The sequence below is a fragment of the Crinia signifera genome, chromosome 1 (assembly GCF_055691185.1).
Source record: "Crinia signifera chromosome 1, ASM5569118v1, whole genome shotgun sequence".
Taxonomy (NCBI): Eukaryota; Metazoa; Chordata; class Amphibia; order Anura; family Myobatrachidae; genus Crinia; species Crinia signifera.
In genome coordinates this window covers 379985756-380005194 of record NC_139217.1, presented here as the reverse complement: position 1 = coordinate 380005194, position 19439 = coordinate 379985756, and the positions used below count along the sequence as shown (strand labels likewise).

General features: G+C 47.0%; 2 protein-coding genes across 2 annotated transcripts in view; one reads left to right on the top strand and one right to left on the bottom strand.

Moving 5' to 3' along the window:
* The window catches only part of TESC (tescalcin), a 94765-nt gene that overhangs the window by 28668 nt on the left and 46658 nt on the right, over window positions 1–19439 (top strand). The gene's annotated exons all lie outside the window — the stretch shown is intronic.
* Window positions 15068–16714, bottom strand: LOC146030926 (uncharacterized). The gene is made up of 2 exons (XM_083158424.1): window positions 16583–16714; window positions 15068–15730 (listed from the first exon to the last, which is right to left on the bottom strand). The coding sequence occupies exons 1-2, from the start codon at window positions 16664–16666 to the stop codon at window positions 15158–15160; spliced, it is 657 nt and encodes a 218-aa protein (XP_083014550.1). The 5' UTR covers window positions 16667–16714; the 3' UTR covers window positions 15068–15157.

Below are 19439 nucleotides of genomic sequence, written 5' to 3'. Positions count from 1 at the left end.
AGACATTTTAGAATCCCCGCGCCCTAGACTAGCAGAAATTTGTTTGTGGTACCCTAGACCAAAAGTTTCTTATTAAGTAATTTAGAAAAAAAATATAAAATGAAGTAAATTGTGTTTGTCTTCCATAGGTTCAGTTACTGTATGTGGTGAGGAACAGGATTCACTTCTGTTTGTCCACATATTTTATGGTTGGAAGCCACCAGCAGTGGTTTTGCCTATTGCCCCGTCCATAAATAATTTGAATTGGTCCTGGACCACCAAACCAAGGCACTCCTGCAAGTGCTCCGCGGCACTCCAGGGTACCACGGCACTGTTTGGGAACCACTGGCACAGTCACATTCGTGCACACAGAGCTCTTTGTTATTCAGTTGCATTACTTTTCAGTATTTCGCTATATGAATCTACTAGTAGTTCTTTGTGGTGTGCAACCACACATCCAATCTATTGCAGCCACACACTACATACATCTGCCCAGTTGCAATGCTTAGAATTTTTTTATGAAGTACAAGGTGAGGTTCAAATAGTTAGAATTCCCAGGCTTTCTATGTAGGGTTAGATAGTTCATGAATAGAGTGTATGACTTCAATTTCACATGCAAAGGGTTTAAATCCTGGCTGAATAACAAAGAGCTCTGAAGTTACGTTTATGGATGTTGTACAGGTGAAGGAATGGAAGGTTTGCGGATAGAGAAAGGCAGCCAGGAGAAGCTGGGCTTCAAAAAGGAGGGTGAGCTGCAAATGTAGACAAAAAAAAAGATAAATAACAAGTGCCATCAACAGCGCCCCCTACCCTGCAGCGCTATGTGTGGGTGGCACACTTCACACCACCCTATTTACGACTCTATGGGTCTTATTCAGATCTGAGCTCAGTACAAATTTGTTAGAAAAATGGGCAAAACCATGTGCACTGCAGGTGGGGAAGATGTAACATGTATAAAGAGAGTTAGATTTGTGTGAGTTATTTTGTTTCTGTGCAGGGTAAATACTGGCTGCATTATTTTTACACTGCAATTTAGATTTCAGTTTCTACACACCCCACCCAAATGTAACTCTCTTTGCACAGGTTACATCTGCTCCATCTGCAGTGGCCATGGTTTTGCCCATTTTCCAAATAAATTTGTACTGAGCTCAGATCTGAATAAGGCCTATAGGTGCTATTATAGTTGATAAGATCTTTGAGTATTTGGAGGATAACTACAGATTGACTTTTGCTGCTGACGGCACTAACAGGTCCTAATGGTGTACAGGTGAGTAATGAGTTAAAGGTTCCTGGTGCCCTAGGCTAAAACACATGCAGATCCCCTTGTAATGTCTCTAAAAACACATGTATGAGCGCTCAGTGACTCACCATTCTTACTGGCCATGTGCATGTAATGAGGGTTATACAATTGGCGTGTAAGATCTAATGCTTGTGGCATGGGAAGCAGGCTTTGGCTTTAGGCTGCCTAGCTGGTGCTGTAGCACAATGTACATAAAGTAATGGTTCTATCAGTAAGCTACATTGGCACAGCCATCTGGCAGTCACCTTAAGACATTTATCCATGAGGCTTTAATTTTATTCTTCGGGTATCACCTGCAAACACCCCCCCACCCCCCCCCCCCCCCCAATCCTGGTACCCTGGACTGCAGCCAATCAGCCTATTGGTTAATCAGGACTAATGGTGTAAGAAGTACTGTGGCTGAATCTAGTCTATGCTGGCCACATAGGTGTGTAGCTATCTCTAGTCAACTTGAGGAACATAGATGAAATGATGCAGTCTTACAGTGGTTGCTGCAAACTAGGGTTATTGGGTGACATAGAAGGAAGTTCTGGGCCGGAGTTTATTTCTGCGTGTAAAAATGTAGGGACTTTATAGTGGAAGATAGGGCAGAGAGCACTACAAAGCCCTGGGGTAATGGGTTGTATTGTGAGCATGTGGGATCTGTATGTGAATATGTGCCTGTGCTATAAAGATCATTCAACTGATTAGTTTATGTTTTATTTGTTTTCTCCTGTGTGAGTAATTCCTGTTCTGTGACTAAGTTTACACATGATTACATAACCTTAGGGATTGCAAATTTATTTCATCTTGATGTGTTGGGCAAATGAGTAGTATTCTTTGGATACCAATATTATTGAATTAGTTATAAAGTCATCTCTGTGATCTGTTCTTTCTTCAATTCAACTTATAGCCATTACCATATTGGGGTGTATTCACTGTTGGTCGTTAGGTCCATTCTGTCTAAAACAGCATATTTTACGCCTGAAAAAAAAGTCTAGATGAATTGTAGTATTCACTATCATTTTTTCTAGACAGTCTAAAGCATTTCACCTGTCAACTCTTTTCGTTTGCCTCGCCTGTCTAAATGAGTCATTTGGACTTTTTGTTTCACTTTGTCTAAACTCAGCCATGTTAATCTGATTTAGCCTATTCAGTGTCTGATTGTCTAAATGGATTCTACAGTTTTCAGGCAGGCTTTAGACAAAATGAACTAGACAATTTCTTCTGTCGGGACTGCTCTACAAAACATAAAATATTATTTTATTTATGTCGTTTTTTAAATGAATCAATGTAATTTATTGTCATTTTGCTTATAAATAAATTTTGTATGTTTATTATTGCCTATATAAATATATTTAGATTTTTTTTCATAATTTTTTTTTTTACTCTTCCCATGTAGCATTGTGTTTTACCAGCATGCAGTTTCAGAATTTACGATCCTGAAAATCGTATTCGCATTCATGGCACATTCTTATTCGTATTTCTGAATGTATACACCACTGAAAGAATACGAATAGGAATCACCATTCAAAAGAGTGGTGATTCCTAATATGGCCAGTAATTAACGGGATACGGCTGCTAATTGCTGGCCAAATATGCCTGGAAATACACTTCATTTTCCAGGCGTATTTGGCTTTAGCCTGCACGAATCAGTCAGATCCGTGCAGGCTGCAGTGTAAAAAAAAAAGAGAAAAATAAATAATTTAAAAAAAATGGCGTGGGGTCCCCCCCCACGGGCATAACCAGCCCCAGGCTCACAGAGCCGGTTCTGGTTTTAAAAAATCAGGGACCAAATTAAATAGGGTCCCCCCGTATTTTTTAAAACCAGCACCAGGCTCAAGGGCCGGTCCTGGTTCCCAAAATACGAAGGACAAAATGAATAGGGGTCCCCCGTATTTTTTAAAACCAGCACCAGGCTCAAGGGCCGGTCCTGGTTCCCAAAATACGAAGGACAAAATGAATAGGGGTCCCCCGTATTTTAAGAACCAGCACCAGGCCCAACCAGCCAGCAGGGTAATGCCACAGCCGGGGGACACTTATTATAAGGTCCCGCGGCCGAAGCATTAAACTACTGACCAGTCAGCCTGGGAAGGGGTCCTGGAGAAGTGGGGACCCCTCCCAATGAAGGTCCCCCCTTCCACAACTTACCTGCCCAGGCTGAAGCCTGGTGCTGTCCCCGGTGCCCCTTGGCTTTGGGCACTGGGCTGATGTGGGTGTAAAAATAGAAATAGCCATTGGGTTCTGCTTTGGAACTATGAGTCCTAGCAAGCCTGGTCTGCATACTGGGACTTGGAGAACCACAAGTCCCAGCATGCGGCCCATTAATAGGCTTGCTGGGACTCTTAGTTCCACTGCAGAACCAATAGTTAAATAAAAACACAAAGACACCTGAAAAATTAAACTTTAATACACACAGAGCCCATTCATGCAAATACAATACCCCTCGGCCAGTAGAAATCCAGGATGGGTACCTGTGGAGGAAAACCATACTCACCTGGGTCCACCGCGTAGATCAAGTCCTCTTCGTTCTAAAGTAGGCATCCACGGGACTTATAAATAAAAAGTACCCAATACCAGCACGGACTGAGGAAAGCCGGAGGATGTATGTGTACATCCTGCGGCTCTCTGAAGGAGGGCAGCAGGGGGTGTGTGAAGGAGGCCAGCAGGGGGGGGGGGGGGGGCTATGGAGGCCAGCTGGGGGGTTAGGCAGAGTACACAGATACAGGGGGAGGTAGCATACATGGCGGCCGGATCACAAGGATTTATGGCTGTCAACGGCGGCCGGACACTCCAGGAGATCGCGGCTTTGCTATCACACCCCCATACCGTCTCCGTCCCCGTCCAGCCACCATGCAGTGCTCGCTCTGCATCTAGTAATCCCCCACCCGCCCTGCATATACTAATCTCCCACCGCAAGCTGTCCGCCGGCTGCCGCACAGCGGGCGGGCACATCAGGAGGCATCCATGCCGAGATCGCGGCTGTGCTGTCATCCTGCTGTGCGCTCACTGCATCTAGCAATCCCCCCATGAGCTGTCCTCCTGCTGTCCACCCGCTGGCCGGCGGCGGCAGTGTAGCAGCCGGGAAGAGGGCAGAAGCCGGGCGGACAGCTCACGGGGGGATTGCTAGACGCAGTAGGAGGACAGCACAGCCGCGATCTCAGCATTGATGAGGGGGGAGTCCGGTCCGGTGGAGTTAGGTATTTTGTATGGTACACGGCTGGGGATTCGGGGGGGGGGGCGGGGGGAGGTGGTAATGGGGAAGCTGACTGCTGATGCTGATGGGGATCGCTGGAGGCTGCAGAGGGGGTCCGGTCTGGTGGAGAGGGGCATAGTATATGGTACACGGGTGGGGGGGTGTTAATGGGGAAGCTGCCTGCTGATGGGGATCGATGGAGGCTGCGGGGGGGTCACGGCTCACAGACACACACAGCCATCGGGTTAGGGTGTCTGAAGGGGGAGGGGGGTTTCTAACTCCACTACTTGTGGCTCAGCAAAGCAGGGGGAGAGAGCACATCAGCGTGAAGAAGCGGAGCTGGTGTCCCACAGCTGCCGGGTGCCTGGAAGGTAGGAGACTCACCTAGACAGAGGAGACTGTCTAGGAGGGCAGGGAGGCGAATTGTACATGCTCCCTTTCCGCCTCAGTGGTGTTTTAACGCCTAGAGGCGTTCCGCCCTTAATTTACCCTGAATACGCGGAATGGTGAAAGGGTGAAAGCTAATCCGCCTGTCTAGCTGATGTAAAAGCTAGAACAGGCGGAACTGGATGTGCTAACGCCGGACCCTGAATATGCCCCATAATGCGGGTTACCATAGATCTATCCTATCTATCTATCTATATATTAGTGGTGGGCAACGATTAAAATTTTTAATCGAGATTAATCGCATGAAATTTTTGCGATTAACTGCGATTAATCGCATTTTTAGGCACAAAGGTGCAATCTCGTAGCCAAGAGTTCCATGCTTGTTGCCAAGGGGGATTACATGCTCGTTGTCATAGGGGGTTCCATGCTCGTTGCCTGGGGTAATTACATGCTATTTCCATGCTTGCTGCTATAGTTGGTGAAATGATCATTGCCAAGGGGGAATACATGCTTGCTGCTATGGGGGTTAAATGCTCGTTGTCAAGGGGGAGATAAATCTTAATTGTGGGGGGGGAGAGCAGCGCCACCAGTCAGCGGCAGTAGCGGGGATCTGTGTCTCCCCACCAACGGCAGCAGTGCTAGGCAGCAGAAACAACCAGCGCCTCCCCACCAGCCTGCGCAGAGTCTGTCTCTGACAGTAGAGACTCAGCGCCCCTCCAAAGATGGCCACAGCAGCAGAGGAGACAGCCGCTAGAGGTACAGAAGTACTTCTAGCGTGTCTTCTCTCTGGCGGTGGCCATTTTTGGAGAGGCGCAGGGTCTCTGTATTGCTGTCAGAGACCCTGCGCCTTCGCGACGCCACTACCCCTGCCGCCGGGCGCCCTCCCAGCGTTAACGGCGCTAAAAAAGTTAATCTGCGTTAAGGTGCTGGTGCGTTAACGCGTTATTAACGCGTTAACGTGCCCAGCAATAATATATATATATATATAGACATTGTAGGGGCTCTGCACACACTAAATTAACTGATAATAAATAGTGGAGATTTGGTTCATGAATTGATCAATGCATTTAAGCCTGCAGCCCCCTTCAAGGGACCCCACTTTTCTGCAGGTCCTAACACTATCGCTGAAAATGGCTACAATACACATAGCTATCACATCAATGTTTGATTCCAGGCATGCTATCTGGTCTGAAGCTCACAGCACACTTTAATTTTATAGGTGAGCAGCTACCAACACACCTGTCACTAATCATCTAGGGAAATGGTTAACATAAGCTATGGAATCTTAGTTAAAAACAGGGTGCATGAGAGAATGTGACCACAATAAGACTAATTAAAAAAATTAATAAACAATATATACACTTAACATCGGCACTCACCTTTCCTAGTTTTGGGGTGCCCTATGGCTTGTGACCACATTGTTTAAACAGACATTGTAGGGGCTCTGCACACACTAAATTAACTGATAATAAATGGTGGAGATTTCCACTATTTATATTAGTGGTGGGCAACGATTAAAATTTTTAATCGCGATTAATCGCATTACATTTTTGCGATTAACTGCGATTAATCGCATTTTTAGGCACAAAGGTGCTGCTTACCTACAATCTCGTAGCCAAGAGTTCCATGCTAGTTAAGGGGGGAGTACAGAAGTACTTCTAGCGTGTCTTCTCTCTGGCGGCGGCCATTTTTGGAGAGGCACAGGATCTCTGTATTGCTGTCAGAGACCCTGCGCCTTCGCGACGCCACTACCCCTGCCGCCGGGCGCCCTCCCAGCGTTAACGGCGCTAAAAAAGTTCATCTGCGTTAAGGTGCTGGTGCGTTAACGTGTTATTAACGCGTTAACGTGCCCAGCAATAATATATATATATATATATATATATATATATATGTACTCTGTCTTGACAAAGGCCCTATACGGGTCGAAACGTCGACTTTTGATATGACCACTGAATAAAAGTGACTGACTCTTTTGCAATTGGTGAGTGCCTCCGCTTTTCATTAAGCACCTGCATTTATTATTTGGCCATCCGGCTTGGTCTCACCCTTAGGTAAAACAAAAGCACTCTCCACTCTCCGGATAGAAACACAAGACAGCTATAACAATAAGCAGTTTCCTAGCTGTATGCTCCAACGTTTCGGTCACTAACCGTGACCTTTGTCAAGGAGTCTGACGAAATCCAGCAGCAAATAAGGTGGTCACCAAAGTCAAAGACTGAGTCAGCGGGGAATCTCAACCAGGATCAGGGCCACACCAAGTGAACCCCCACCGCCCGCTATTTATACCTAACAGCTAATCACTATTCAGCGCCAAACTGCGCTTTGCGTCCCTGGCCCTGGAACGCACGCTGACGCGGCTTCCGGCCAGTGGAACGCACGAGACGCGGCACCCGCTACTTCCGGGTGCCGCTTGACGTGTTAAGGGGGCGTCAATTGCTGGTGAAGCATAAGAGACGATAGGTGCAACGGAGACAGCTCCCGTGTTAGGGACCGCCCCCGATGCAAAATGTCAACAAAGCAGCGTATAGTAAAGGTATCTAGCGGGGCTGGAGACTCAATCAAGTGTCGCCACGAGCACAACACTCCCTGCGCGATCTGCCCATGTTAACACATAATGACAACGGAGATGCATACAAACACAAAACCATGAAACATAAATACACAAGAACATGTATATGTGAAGGGGGAGAAAAACATAAATGCTGATATTGTGATGCGGAGTATTACTGGACCGCAATAATAATAATGAAGAACATCCCAATAAAAATTATAAAATTAAAAATTAAAATAAAATTAAAATAATAATAAAATAAAATAAAATACCCACCAAAATAAAATCAGGTTCATTCTCTCAGAGCTCTGACAGCACCCTTCTAGCACTTGGATCACCATGTTCATGAAAGTATATTGAACATCTGTATCCCATGTTGACATACAAAGGTCGGCTGGCTGTCGACACCTAAATTCCCTCCATGGCTTTAATGGAGGTCACATTACAGTGTATATCTTTCCAGAAACCTATCTGCAGGCACCCATCTAGTGCAGTCATGCCTAGGGGTATGGGATGTTCTTCATTATTATTGCGGTCCAGTAATACTCCGCATCACAATATCAGCATTTATGTTTTTCTCCCCCTTCACATATACATGTTCTTGTGTATTTATGTTTCATGGTTTTGTGTTTGTATGCATCTCCGTTGTCATTATGTGTTAACATGGGCAGATCGCGCAGGGAGTGTTGTGCTCGTGGCGACACTTGATTGAGTCTCCAGCCCCGCTAGATACCTTTACTATACGCTGCTTTGTTGACATTTTGCATCGGGGGCGGTCCCTAACACGGGAGCTGTCTCCGTTGCACCTATCGTCTCTTATGCTTCACCAGCAATTGACGCCCCCTTAACACGTCAAGCGGCACCCGGAAGTAGCGGGTGCCGCGTCTCGTGCGTTCCACTGGCCGGAAGCCGCGTCAGCGTGCGTTCCAGGGCCAGGGACGCAAAGCGCAGTTTGGCGCTGAATAGTGATTAGCTGTTAGGTATAAATAGCGGGCGGTGGGGGTTCACTTGGTGTGGCCCTGATCCTGGTTGAGATTCCCCGCTGACTCAGTCTTTGACTTTGGTGACCACCTTATTTGCTGCTGGATTTCGTCAGACTCCTTGACAAAGGTCACGGTTAGTGACCGAAACGTTGGAGCATACAGCTAGGAAACTGCTTATTGTTATAGCTGTCTTTATCCGGAGTTTCTTGCTCCTGATCATTTAAGTTGTGGAGAGTGCTTTTGTTTTACCTAAGGGTGAGACTTTTTCCTTGTACATATTGGTCACAGGCTAAGAACCTGTGTTCCATGAAGGCACCCCACCCAGTGACTGTTTGATGTAAGTGCGAGTGCAGGCTTTGTGGATCTTTATATATATATATATATATATATATATATTAGTATTATCTATCTATGTAGGGGATGCTCTAACATCCGAGCCCCCTTATCGCCTGCTACCGCATTCATTTTTATCGCATATGCACTAACATATGCGATAATTATGGCAAAGGACAGCTCTCGCGTTAAGAGCTGTCCTTTGCGGTGAGAGTCGGCGGCTCACCCCTTCCCTCCCTTACCCGGTGCTGCTGCTGCTGCCGGGCTCTCCTCCTCCCTGCACCCGGAAGAGGATCATAGTGCAGGGAGGAGGAGGTGGTCACAGATCCGGGCAGCACAGCTCTGTGCTGCTCGGACACAGGTGAGGGGGGTCAGTGCAGGTCGGTGTGGGGCAGCGGGGGGTCACGTTAGAAGCCCATAGACTTCTATAGGGCATCGCCAGATTTTTCTGGTGATGCCCCCCCGCCGCGGTAACCCGGCGGGGGATACTTAGAGCATCCCAAAATGCAGTAAAAACCACGATAACTGGGTTTTTACCGCATTTTTAGTTTAGAGAATCTGTGTCTGTCTATCTATAATAGAGGGAACACACGGTGAGATATACACAATTTTTCTACTCGATTTTGTTTTTGCTAAATATAATAGAAAATCGAATGGGCATCAAATGGTTTCTCAACCCGCGCTCCCATGTAGTGTAAATCGAATAGAAAAATTGTCGGGCAAGTCTATATAGTACAGATTTGTACTATATAGTGCAAATCGAATGCATTTTGCTTACTATTCGATTCCAATTCGATCCCAATCAAATCGCAAGCAAAATGGCAGTGTGGGGCCACTGTAAGAATGGCATCCTGGCTGTTGGCTGTTTCCTGCTTTCAGCACATATCGCTATAACTGCTTTATCTTTCTTCATAGATAAAGTCTTTCTGTATCCTGATGTGTGGCCTCTCATCTTCCTCTCTGAATAAGCCGGATTACCACACTACCGTTTGTGAAAATAGAAAATGATTGTCACATAGATAGGAGAATAATGGGTATAGAGCAATAGCAACAGGGAAGAGGAGTACAGCATACTGTTCCTTTATTGATCAGGCTAACAGAGAATACAGTCTGTCCTCCAACTGAAATATGTACAGAGATAAACATTTGTACAGTACTGTGTGTGCCTGTGTGGGGCCCCACTCTTTAAAAGGACACTTTGTGCTGTAATTAGAGCAGTGTGGCATAGTCACACAACAGATGTAGCCCTTCTTATTAGACACAAATGTATAAGCACATGTAACATACAGTATATGTGGTGAAGAGTACAATAAATATTTACTTCAGAACTTTCCATCTGGAGGATTTGCAAGTAAATGTTATTTCCCATTTATCATCTGTTAGTAGCCAGTGCTGCGGTTCAGTAGGTCTACAGTAACAGGATAGGTCGTCAATAGGTCAATCCGGATAGTCGACACACAAAAAAGGTGACATGGAAAAGGGTTGACATGTAAATTGTCATCACAAAAATGGTTGACGCGTGTTTTATTTTATTTTGGGTGTTTTACCATATCAGAGCCACATTAGTGGAAATGTGTATTTTTTGGGCTCGTATGTATTGTGACACGGTGCATTGCCTGCTCTGTGTTTTGTCATTTAGATTGTTGTAACTGGAACTAATTGATTAATGCCATTTAATGATATCTTTTGGTAAAATGCTGAAATTAGTCAATGGTTACACTACAAATATTGTGCAGTAAGGTATCATCTAATGCAGGGGTGGCCAACTGGTCAGAGGTAAAGAGCCAACATCATGCGCGCGCCGAAGGTGCGCGCGCCAAAAAGGGGCGTGATCGGGGGAGTGGTCAGGGGCGTGGTCATGACACAAGGAGAGTGGCCACATGACGAAACATTATGCCCCCAGTGCCAGATATGCCCCCCACAGTGCCAAACATCATATGCCCCCCACAGTGCCAAACATCATATGCCCCCCACAGTGCCAAACATCATATGCCCCCCACAGTGCCAAACATCATATGCCCCCCACAGTGCCAAACATCATATGCCCCCCACAGTGCCAAACATCATATGCCCCCCACAGTGCCAAACATCATATGCCCCTCAAAGTGCCAAACATCATATGCCCCCACAGTTAGGAAGCTGGGCCCTCCAGCACAGGTGTTGCCCACAGTGCAACACCTATGCTGGAGGGCCCAGCTTCCTAACTAAAGGGCCCACCTAGAGGGCCAGGAGGGCCCAACAAACAAATGAGCCACGGGCCAAGAGGGCCCGACTAATGCGCACACAGGCCAGAAGGGCCTGAATTTTCCCACGGGCCTAGTGCCCGACACCCGGTGGTCTAGGGTGGATGGAGGGTAGGAGGCCAAAGGCCCCTACCTGGTGTTGGGAGAGGCCGCTGGGGGGAGCTTCGTCAGCTCTTTTGCTTCCTACCCCCGCTGGCCTCTCCGGGAGCCATCTTCTTTTTTCTTGCAGAAGGCGCCGGAGATCTTCTGTCTTGATCCCGGCGTCTTCTGGCCTCTTCAGCGGCGCCGGAACTCTTCTCCCCGGCGCCGTCTTCTGCGCCATCCTCCGGCGGCTTCTCGCGTCTTCAGGAGCGCTCCTGCGCTCCGCCGGCGTGGAGAAGACTTTTCGCCCTCCCGCTGGCGTCTGATGTCAGACGCCGGGGGCAGGGCGGAAACGGCGCGGCGAGCGCTGATTGGCTCGCCGCGGCCGTTTCCTATTGGCCGCCGATGCGGCGTTTTGAATTTGGCAGCCGAATTGGCGCCAAATTCAAAACCCCGCTTTGCAGACGGGATGGGAGGCTGGAGCCGCAATTTACAGCGCGGCGAGCCGCGGGTTGGCCACCGCTGATCTAATGACTGTGTTTATCTATAGCTGTTTGGCCTCTATAGTTCACACAACTGAGGTTATTTACTAAGTACAAAACCACACATATTTGTGAGAGGTTAGCCCAGGTGTAAAAATATAATTTGGGCCCCCTTCCTCCACCCCAAAGTTCACAATATTCCACACAGCATGGGTGGTAGCATTGGGCCCCTTAGTCTTCAGGGGCCCCAGTGCAATGCACCTGCGTCACCAATGTTAGTTCTGTCCCTGGCCATAACCATGTGGCTTGATTTTGTGCTAAAACAAGGTGCTGTAATTTAGAGGCGTATGAATATACACAGGCCAAGTAAAGGAGTTAAATGGGGTGAGGATAGTCAGAAGGCGCACTGGGATGTCTGTTTCTGCAGATAAGTTCACATGGAAGTTGAGCAATTAGAAAAAAGTATTGAGAAGCCTGTTTATATGGGCATGCTTTACTGTGCTGAGAGTAACTCATCCAGTCCTACACTGCATGAGAACCAGCTGAGGGTTCCACGTTTTTTTTACTTTTTTTTTTTTTGTCCTTTTTATATATTTAAATGGGATCCATGTAGTGCCTCCTATTGCACTTCTGCAAGGATGCTCCTGCAAAGTGAAGTAATATGCAAGAACATGATAGAATGAGGGCTGCATAGGCTAGAATGAATTTAAGAGACTGTGAATTTGAGGGTTGTAAATAAAGTTATTGAAGATAGTGCAAAGTGCCCAGGGGGAAATCTCAGGTGGAGTGGCAGTTAGTTCTGCCAATTAGGTAGTATAGGGGTGTTAGTTTAGAGAGGGGTATATCTAGGCAAGCTTGCAGGGAGCACTTCCTCTTTGAGTCTTGATCCCCACCCTCCCTGTCCCTTTCATCTTTGCTACCTGGCTTACGGGCCATCCACCAAATTGGCTTCTATAGCTTTAATTATAAATCGGAGAGAAGGCGCTCTCGACCAGCAGTCAGGTATTGCCCCCCTTTGCCTGGATGGCGGGCGAGTCCCGACTCAAGCGGTGGGGCGTTGGACACTTCATGGAGGTGTCCTCGTCAGGCCATAGAAGGGGTGGCATGTCCGTCGCAGCGCAGGCTGTACCCACAATAAGGGGTGTTGTAGGATTGGGGCGCTTCGGTCGCTACCATGAGCAACGCCCTGGTTACCGGTGCTGGTCTCAAGTGCTTTCTTTGCCATCCCTTAAACAAATAGGGGTCATACCACTTACAATAAATATTTATGACCTTTTAAACTTACGCAGTGGTTGTCCATGTCATTATTTTTAGAATAAGGTGTTTGTGTGAGTTATTTCTAGGCATAGGATTTAAGTAAAGGTATAGGCCAACCAGCATAATTCATTAGGCACCTTAAAGCAATTCTAGTGCAATCCTACTCTTAAGTTAATGCAGGGTTGCCTACTTTTGAAAAATAATTTCAGGAGAAACCAGGCAGATGGGAGTCAGGGGAAAGAGTAGGAGTAGTCGTGGGGAGACCATGGGGAGGGCAAGGAATTAGTAGTGGGGACAGACTAGTGCTGAGGGGAGAGCAGGCAGAGGGGAGTCAGGTGGGAGAGAGGCCAGGCAAGGAAGGAGTTGTCATGGGGAAGTGCTGGCCGCTGGGAGTGCAGGCAGAGGGCTAGTGAACAGAGTGCCAGTGTGTGAGTACATACACTTATGTAGAGTACACACCAGGACGACCACCATCGTATACGACCGATAGACGACCATGGAACGATTTCCCTTGAACTTCCCGGGAGCTCCCAGGCAGTCCCCAGCAAACGATTAGCAAAAATTGTGGTTTTTTGGCGGAACGATCCAGATCCGATCCCGATGCGCCCGCGATGGTCGTTAAGACTGTCGGATCGCTGGTTTTTGTTTTTTTGCAAGAACACATGCGACCGTCGTCAGATTGGCCTTTGAAATTGAATGAAGGGGCTGGACTAGCAAAGGGGGAGGACTAGCAGAGGGGGATAGGAATAGCAGCAGCCATTTTAAACCAGTGTATTTCTGCTTTGTTACTAGTGAGGCTTGGTTTATACCTACTGAACGCTGGACATAGCTATTTACACATTACTTTGTTTTGCCTGCCATTACAAAGTGTCTTTTAACCCTGCACTATGGAGAATGCAGTGATGGGTAGTCACCAGCAACAGTACCTGCTCTATTATGCAGTGTTGAAGCTCAGACGTCAGAGAGCCCAGCGCAGGAGAGAAAGATCATGCTGGACAAAGCAGTGGCTACTTCAGCGTCAGACTCGTTCGCACATGCCACTGCTCAGGGACATCAGGGAAAATAACCCAGACGATTTTCGTAACTTCTTGAGGATGGATGATGCCACATTCCAGGAATTGCTGCGTCTGGTGACTCCCCACATCGAGAAGCAGGATACCAAGTATCGCATGGCTATCCCTGCTGAGGAACGGCTGGTGGTGACCCTGAGGTTTCTGGCGACAGGACGGTCTCTTGCTGACCTAAAGTTTGGATCCCTCATCTCCCCGCAAGCTTTGGGCCTCATCATCCCGGAGACCTGCAAAGCCATTGTGAAGGTGCTGCAGTACCAGTATTGCAAGGTAAGGATGAAATGTACACCGTACACTTTATTGTGCAAACAAAATATTTTTATTTATAATTTAGGCCTAGGACAGAAACAGGTTTTTTAGGCCTTTCATAGGTAAAACATGTAAAATAGTAAATAGATTTATTGTGTCAACACAAATATATTATAATACCATATATAAAAGATATTGTACAAAAACACTATATATAAAGATTTAAGTATGTATGACCCAGTTTAAACTTTCCCAATAAGTACGGGCTACTGTGTGGCAGAGGATGTCTGCCGCAGATAAGTAAAGGCTGCGGCCCACATGGCGCATGGTGCAGATGCAATGGTCCCGGCCCCATTGATGTGCGCTGTACGACATGTGAGCAGTGGCCATCACATACCTGCAGCTGAGACCATGTCTGCCGCACAGTACCCCATACTATTGGCAAAGACAAAAGGGCAATAAATGGAGTTTACTATCCAGATTGAGGAGAATACTGTTCTCCCTCTGGTAATGCAGGTACAGGTAGCGGCATATAAAAATACAAAAAACACACTCTGGTAACTTCTGGAACAGGCACTTACAACAGTAGGGATAAGGTACTGTGTGGCAGAGGATGTCTGCTGCAGATATGTAAAGGCTGCGGCCCACATGGCGCATGGCGCAGATGCAATGGCCCCCGCCCCATTGATGTGCGCCATACACCATGTGAGCAGTGGCCATCACATACCTGCAGCTGAGACCATGTCTGCCGCACAGTACCCCATACTATTGGCAAAGACAAAAGGGCAATAAATGGAGTTTGCTATCCAGATTGAGGAGAATCCTGTTCTCCCTCTGGTAATGCAGGTACAGGTAGCAGCATATAAAAAAACAAAAAAACACACTGTGGCCCTTGTGTGGCAGAGGATGTCTGCTGCAGATATGTAAAGGCTGCGGCCCACATGGCGCATGGCGCAGATGCAATGGTCCCGGCACCATTGATGTGCGCCATACGCCATGTGAGCAGTGGCCATCACATACCTGCAGCTGAGACCATGTCGATGGTAAATGATAAAATAGCCTATTTTTTAAGACAGATCCTCAAAAACAGCAGACTCTGGATCTTCTATCAGTAAAGAACTGTAGAATTGACGGTACTGGGGGGGTTGAGAAGGCTGTGTAGGTGTTGACTGGGTATGTGTTGGAATTGTGCTCGACTGGCCTGCTACGGTGGCAGGCGGAGTAGGCACTGGTGATTCTAATGACAGTGGTGTGTCTGGTGCACTACCCATGCCAACTATTTTAGTGCCACTGTTGAGATACCCTAAACTGCCATTATACACCAACTCCATGCATAACTTTTCAAAAGTAAGTTGCTGATCCGGAGCCATGTTGCGAACACACTCTGCCACATAAGTGAAGTAGTTGTCATGTTTGTCCGGGTTTCTTTGCAGGACTTGATGTGCCCGCATCATAAATTCTTCATGTGCTGAAGCTTCTCCTTTTTTTCCTTTGCCACGCATTTTTTTGGCACGGGGGAGTGGTGGAGTGGGTTCCAGGGTGGGTGGCGGAGTGCGTGCCGGAGTAGGAACTTCGCTTGATGTGCATGCATTATCGGATAGTACAGATAGGTCTGGGGTTGCAGGTGGGTAGTCACCAAGCTGTAAAGAAATTGAACATGTTTACTAATCAATTCTATTTACTTCTAATTTCAGTTCCCTACCAGCGTGAATGAATGGAAAGTCATCGCAGAGGAGTTTGAACAGCGATGGAACTTTCCAAATTGCGGTGGAGCCATTGATGGCAAACATGTCCGCATAGCCCAGCCTATCAATAGTGGGTCCTACTATTTTAATTACAAGGGCTATTTTAGCATTGTACTAATGGCTGTTGTTAATGCGATCTATGAGTTTATCTTCCTGGATGTAGGAAGGAATGGCCGTGCATCGGATGGTGGCACTTTCAAGGACACAAAGTTCTACGAAAGGCTCATAGCGAACACCCTTCACTTGCCGTCTGTCCAGGAAACTAAACAGGGGCTTAACTTTGTTTTTGTGGCTGACGAGGCTTTTGGCCTGCACGAGCATGTCATGAAGCCATATGCGCAAAGGGGCCTGAACCATGACAAAAGGATCTTTAACTACAGGCTATCCAGGGCACGGCGTGTTGTGGAAAATGCTTTTGGCATCCTGGCTAACCGGTTTCGCATTTTCCACACTGCCATTAACCTGAGGGTGGACAAAATTGACTGGGTTGTCACGGCGTGCTGTGTCCTGCACGATTTGCTCCGCAGAAAAGCCACACAGCAAAGGGCTACAGGCAAAGCACTCCAAGAAGACCAAGAACTGCCAGAGGAGGTAGTGCAGATATCCTCCTTGCAAACCCCAACACAACACTACACAGGGAGTGCACGAGCCAAACAGGTGAGGGAAGAGTACATGGCCTACTTTAATGGGGAGGGTGCTGTGGATTGGCAGGAGGAATCAATTAGATAGCCAAAAAAATAGACTCACCGATGCAGACTGCGAATTCTCCTCCTCCTGCGCCGTGATTTCTTGGTTTTCCTGTTCGACCATCAGGACTACTCCTGTCCTCATCGACTCCTGGCTGAGGGTGAATGTCAACCGATCATAGTACCAGAGCGATGTTTGGTACATCTCGTCGACTCCAGCACCAGACTTCTTTGCAGCCTCCACCTTCTTGTGTTCCTTTAAGAACACCGTGCGCAGATTCTGGATGCGTTTCCTCGCCCATTCAACATTGGCCTCTGGGTGAAATGGAAGACTGTAGCGTGCCAAGTCCTTCAAGGCTTGGGTTCTTTTCATTTTGTTCGAATACTCCTTGGATTTTGTGTGCCACAGGCATTCGTGTGAACGATATTTTTCAATAAACCCTTCCAAAAACTCTTGTTCCTTTGCGTTGGACATTGGGACTGTAAAAAGATAAAACCATTTTAGTTGTTATAGTTATATCCATGTTTTGTTTCATATTTAAATTTTTATAGTTATATCCATGTTTTCTTTCATATTTAAATTTTTATAGTTATAGTTATATCCATGTTATGTTTAATATTTAAATTTTTATAGTTATAGTTACCAGTTTACCTAGTTCTTATTATGTTTTAAGTATTTAAAATGTTAATAAACTTTTATGAAAACCACTATACATTTTATTGTGCAGATTGCCATTCACACACACAGGTGAATGGGGCCTAGCAGAGAGGAGTGCATGGAATACTGCAATGGTGGACAATGGTTATATGTATATATCTATATATACACAAACACAGGTGAATGGGGCCTAGCAGAGAGGAGTGCATGGAATACTGCAATGGTGGACAATGGTTATATGTATATATACACAAACTAAACACACACACACAGGTGAATGGGGCCTAGCAGAGAGGAGTGCATGGAATACTGCAATGGTGGACAATGGTTATATGTATATATCTATATATACACAAACACAGGTGAATGGGGCCTAGCAGAGAGGAGTGCATGGAATACTGCAATGGTGGACAATGGTTATATGTATATATACACAAACTAAACACACACACACACACAGGTGAATGGGGCCTAGCAGAGAGGAGTGCATGGAATACTGCAATGGTGGACAATGGTTATATGTATATATACACAAACTAAACACACACACAGGTGAATGGGGACTAGCAGAGAGGAGTGCATGGAATACTGCAATGGTGGACAATGGTTATATGTATATATACACATGGGGCCTACCCAAGCAAACAGTGACATGGTCGGGTGCACGGTTGACAAACCAGTGCTCTATACACACTATATACATTGGTGGCAACAGTGGGCATGCATAGGAGAGCATTGGGAGTGCAAACATACCAGGTTGTTGTTCTGGGAGATGAAGGAGAGTCCAACTGCTGCGCCAGCGCTGTTTGCTATGTGGAAAAACATGGCGCCGGGGGAGTGTTTAGGAAATGCCACTCAAATAGGCTGGATCAAACGACGGACGCACCGACGGAAGGACGACGGAGGCGGCAAAAAACACTCACGATCTGCATACGATTGACGGTCGGTCGGCCTGGGATTGACGGATCCTACCTGCAGCACGTAGGACCAAAGATGCGACCAAACGAGTGGCGGGTACGCGCATTGGATCGGAATCGGATCAAATAAATGGCAAAAACACACAATAGTACATACAATCTGCATACAACCGGTCGGAATTGGATCTAAATTGACAGAATCGGACCCTTATCGTCCTGGTGTGTACCCAGCATAACTCAGCCCCAGAAGACACGCTGTTCTATCCTCCTAAGTTGATGGCTCTGACGCGATGACGCCAGCGTCATCATAACGGCGGCAGCAGCATCTAGCGCATGGGCAGCACTTTACACGCAAGCGAGGTGGCAGCAGCTGTGGGAGAAAGGGGCCCTCTTCTGGGAGTCCGTGAGAGGTCCCAGGATTCTGGGAGTCTCTTGGACATTCCAGGAGAGTCGGCAAACCTGCGTTAATGTAAATGATAAATGTAGCTTTCCCTGAAAACTGTCATTTAATGAAAGGGGACCGTAAGGTAGTGGGGTTTTGGACTTTAAAAGGCTAAGACTGCATTAAGCGCACCTCTAGTTACAACTGTGTGAGTCGCCTGTGAGCAGATACTAGTGGTGACATTTAATGGGATGAGATATCCCAACTTTTGCAATTTTTGGTCAGAAAATGGACAAATTTTGGTACTTGTTTCCTAGAACGGCCACAATCGTGAGTGATCGTGGCTCTTAATTAAGGGACACGATCCTCACGATGTGGCCGATTTTTTACAATTTTTTCCCTTTGATTGACAGAAATCGGGTCAATCGGTCGGTCGCGACCAATTAAAATCGGCCGCGATGCGACCGACCGATTGACCCGATTTTTCCATAGACTTCAATGTTAAAAAATCTTTTAACATTGAAATCGGGAGGATCTTGTCGGTCTTGTGCCATTATAATGGCACAAGATGAGATGGACTTGATTAAGTCCATCTCACATAGGGAAAAATGATAAAAAAGGTGAAATGGGCCAATATGACCCATTTCACATTTTTTATGTGCCCGCCATGACCCCACGATAGACGTCAACCCGAAGCGTGGCGAGCGCAGCGAGCCCGCGAGGGGCGGCGGTGCGCGTCCTCCGACCTTTTCATTCCCCTACTATCCACTAGGGCGTGGAGTGAGAATAGAATAGTGTGGCGAGCGCAGCGAGCCACCGAGCCCGAAGCGTGGCGAGCGCAGCGAGCCCCGCGAGGGGACGCGTATACCTGTGAAGTTATACGCGTCCCCTCGCGGGGCTCGCTGCGCTCGCCACGCTTCGGGCTCGGTGGCTCGCTGCGCTCGCCACACTATTCTATTCT

Coding starts and splice junctions, on each gene's coding strand:
- LOC146030926 (XM_083158424.1), bottom strand. CDS start 16,666: ATGAGGACAGGAGTAGTCCTGATGGTCGAACAGGAAAACCAAGAAATC. Junction 15,731..16,582: donor AGAATTCGCAGTCTGCATCG/GTGAGTCTATTT, acceptor ATTTCTTTACAG/CTTGGTGACTACCCACCTGC.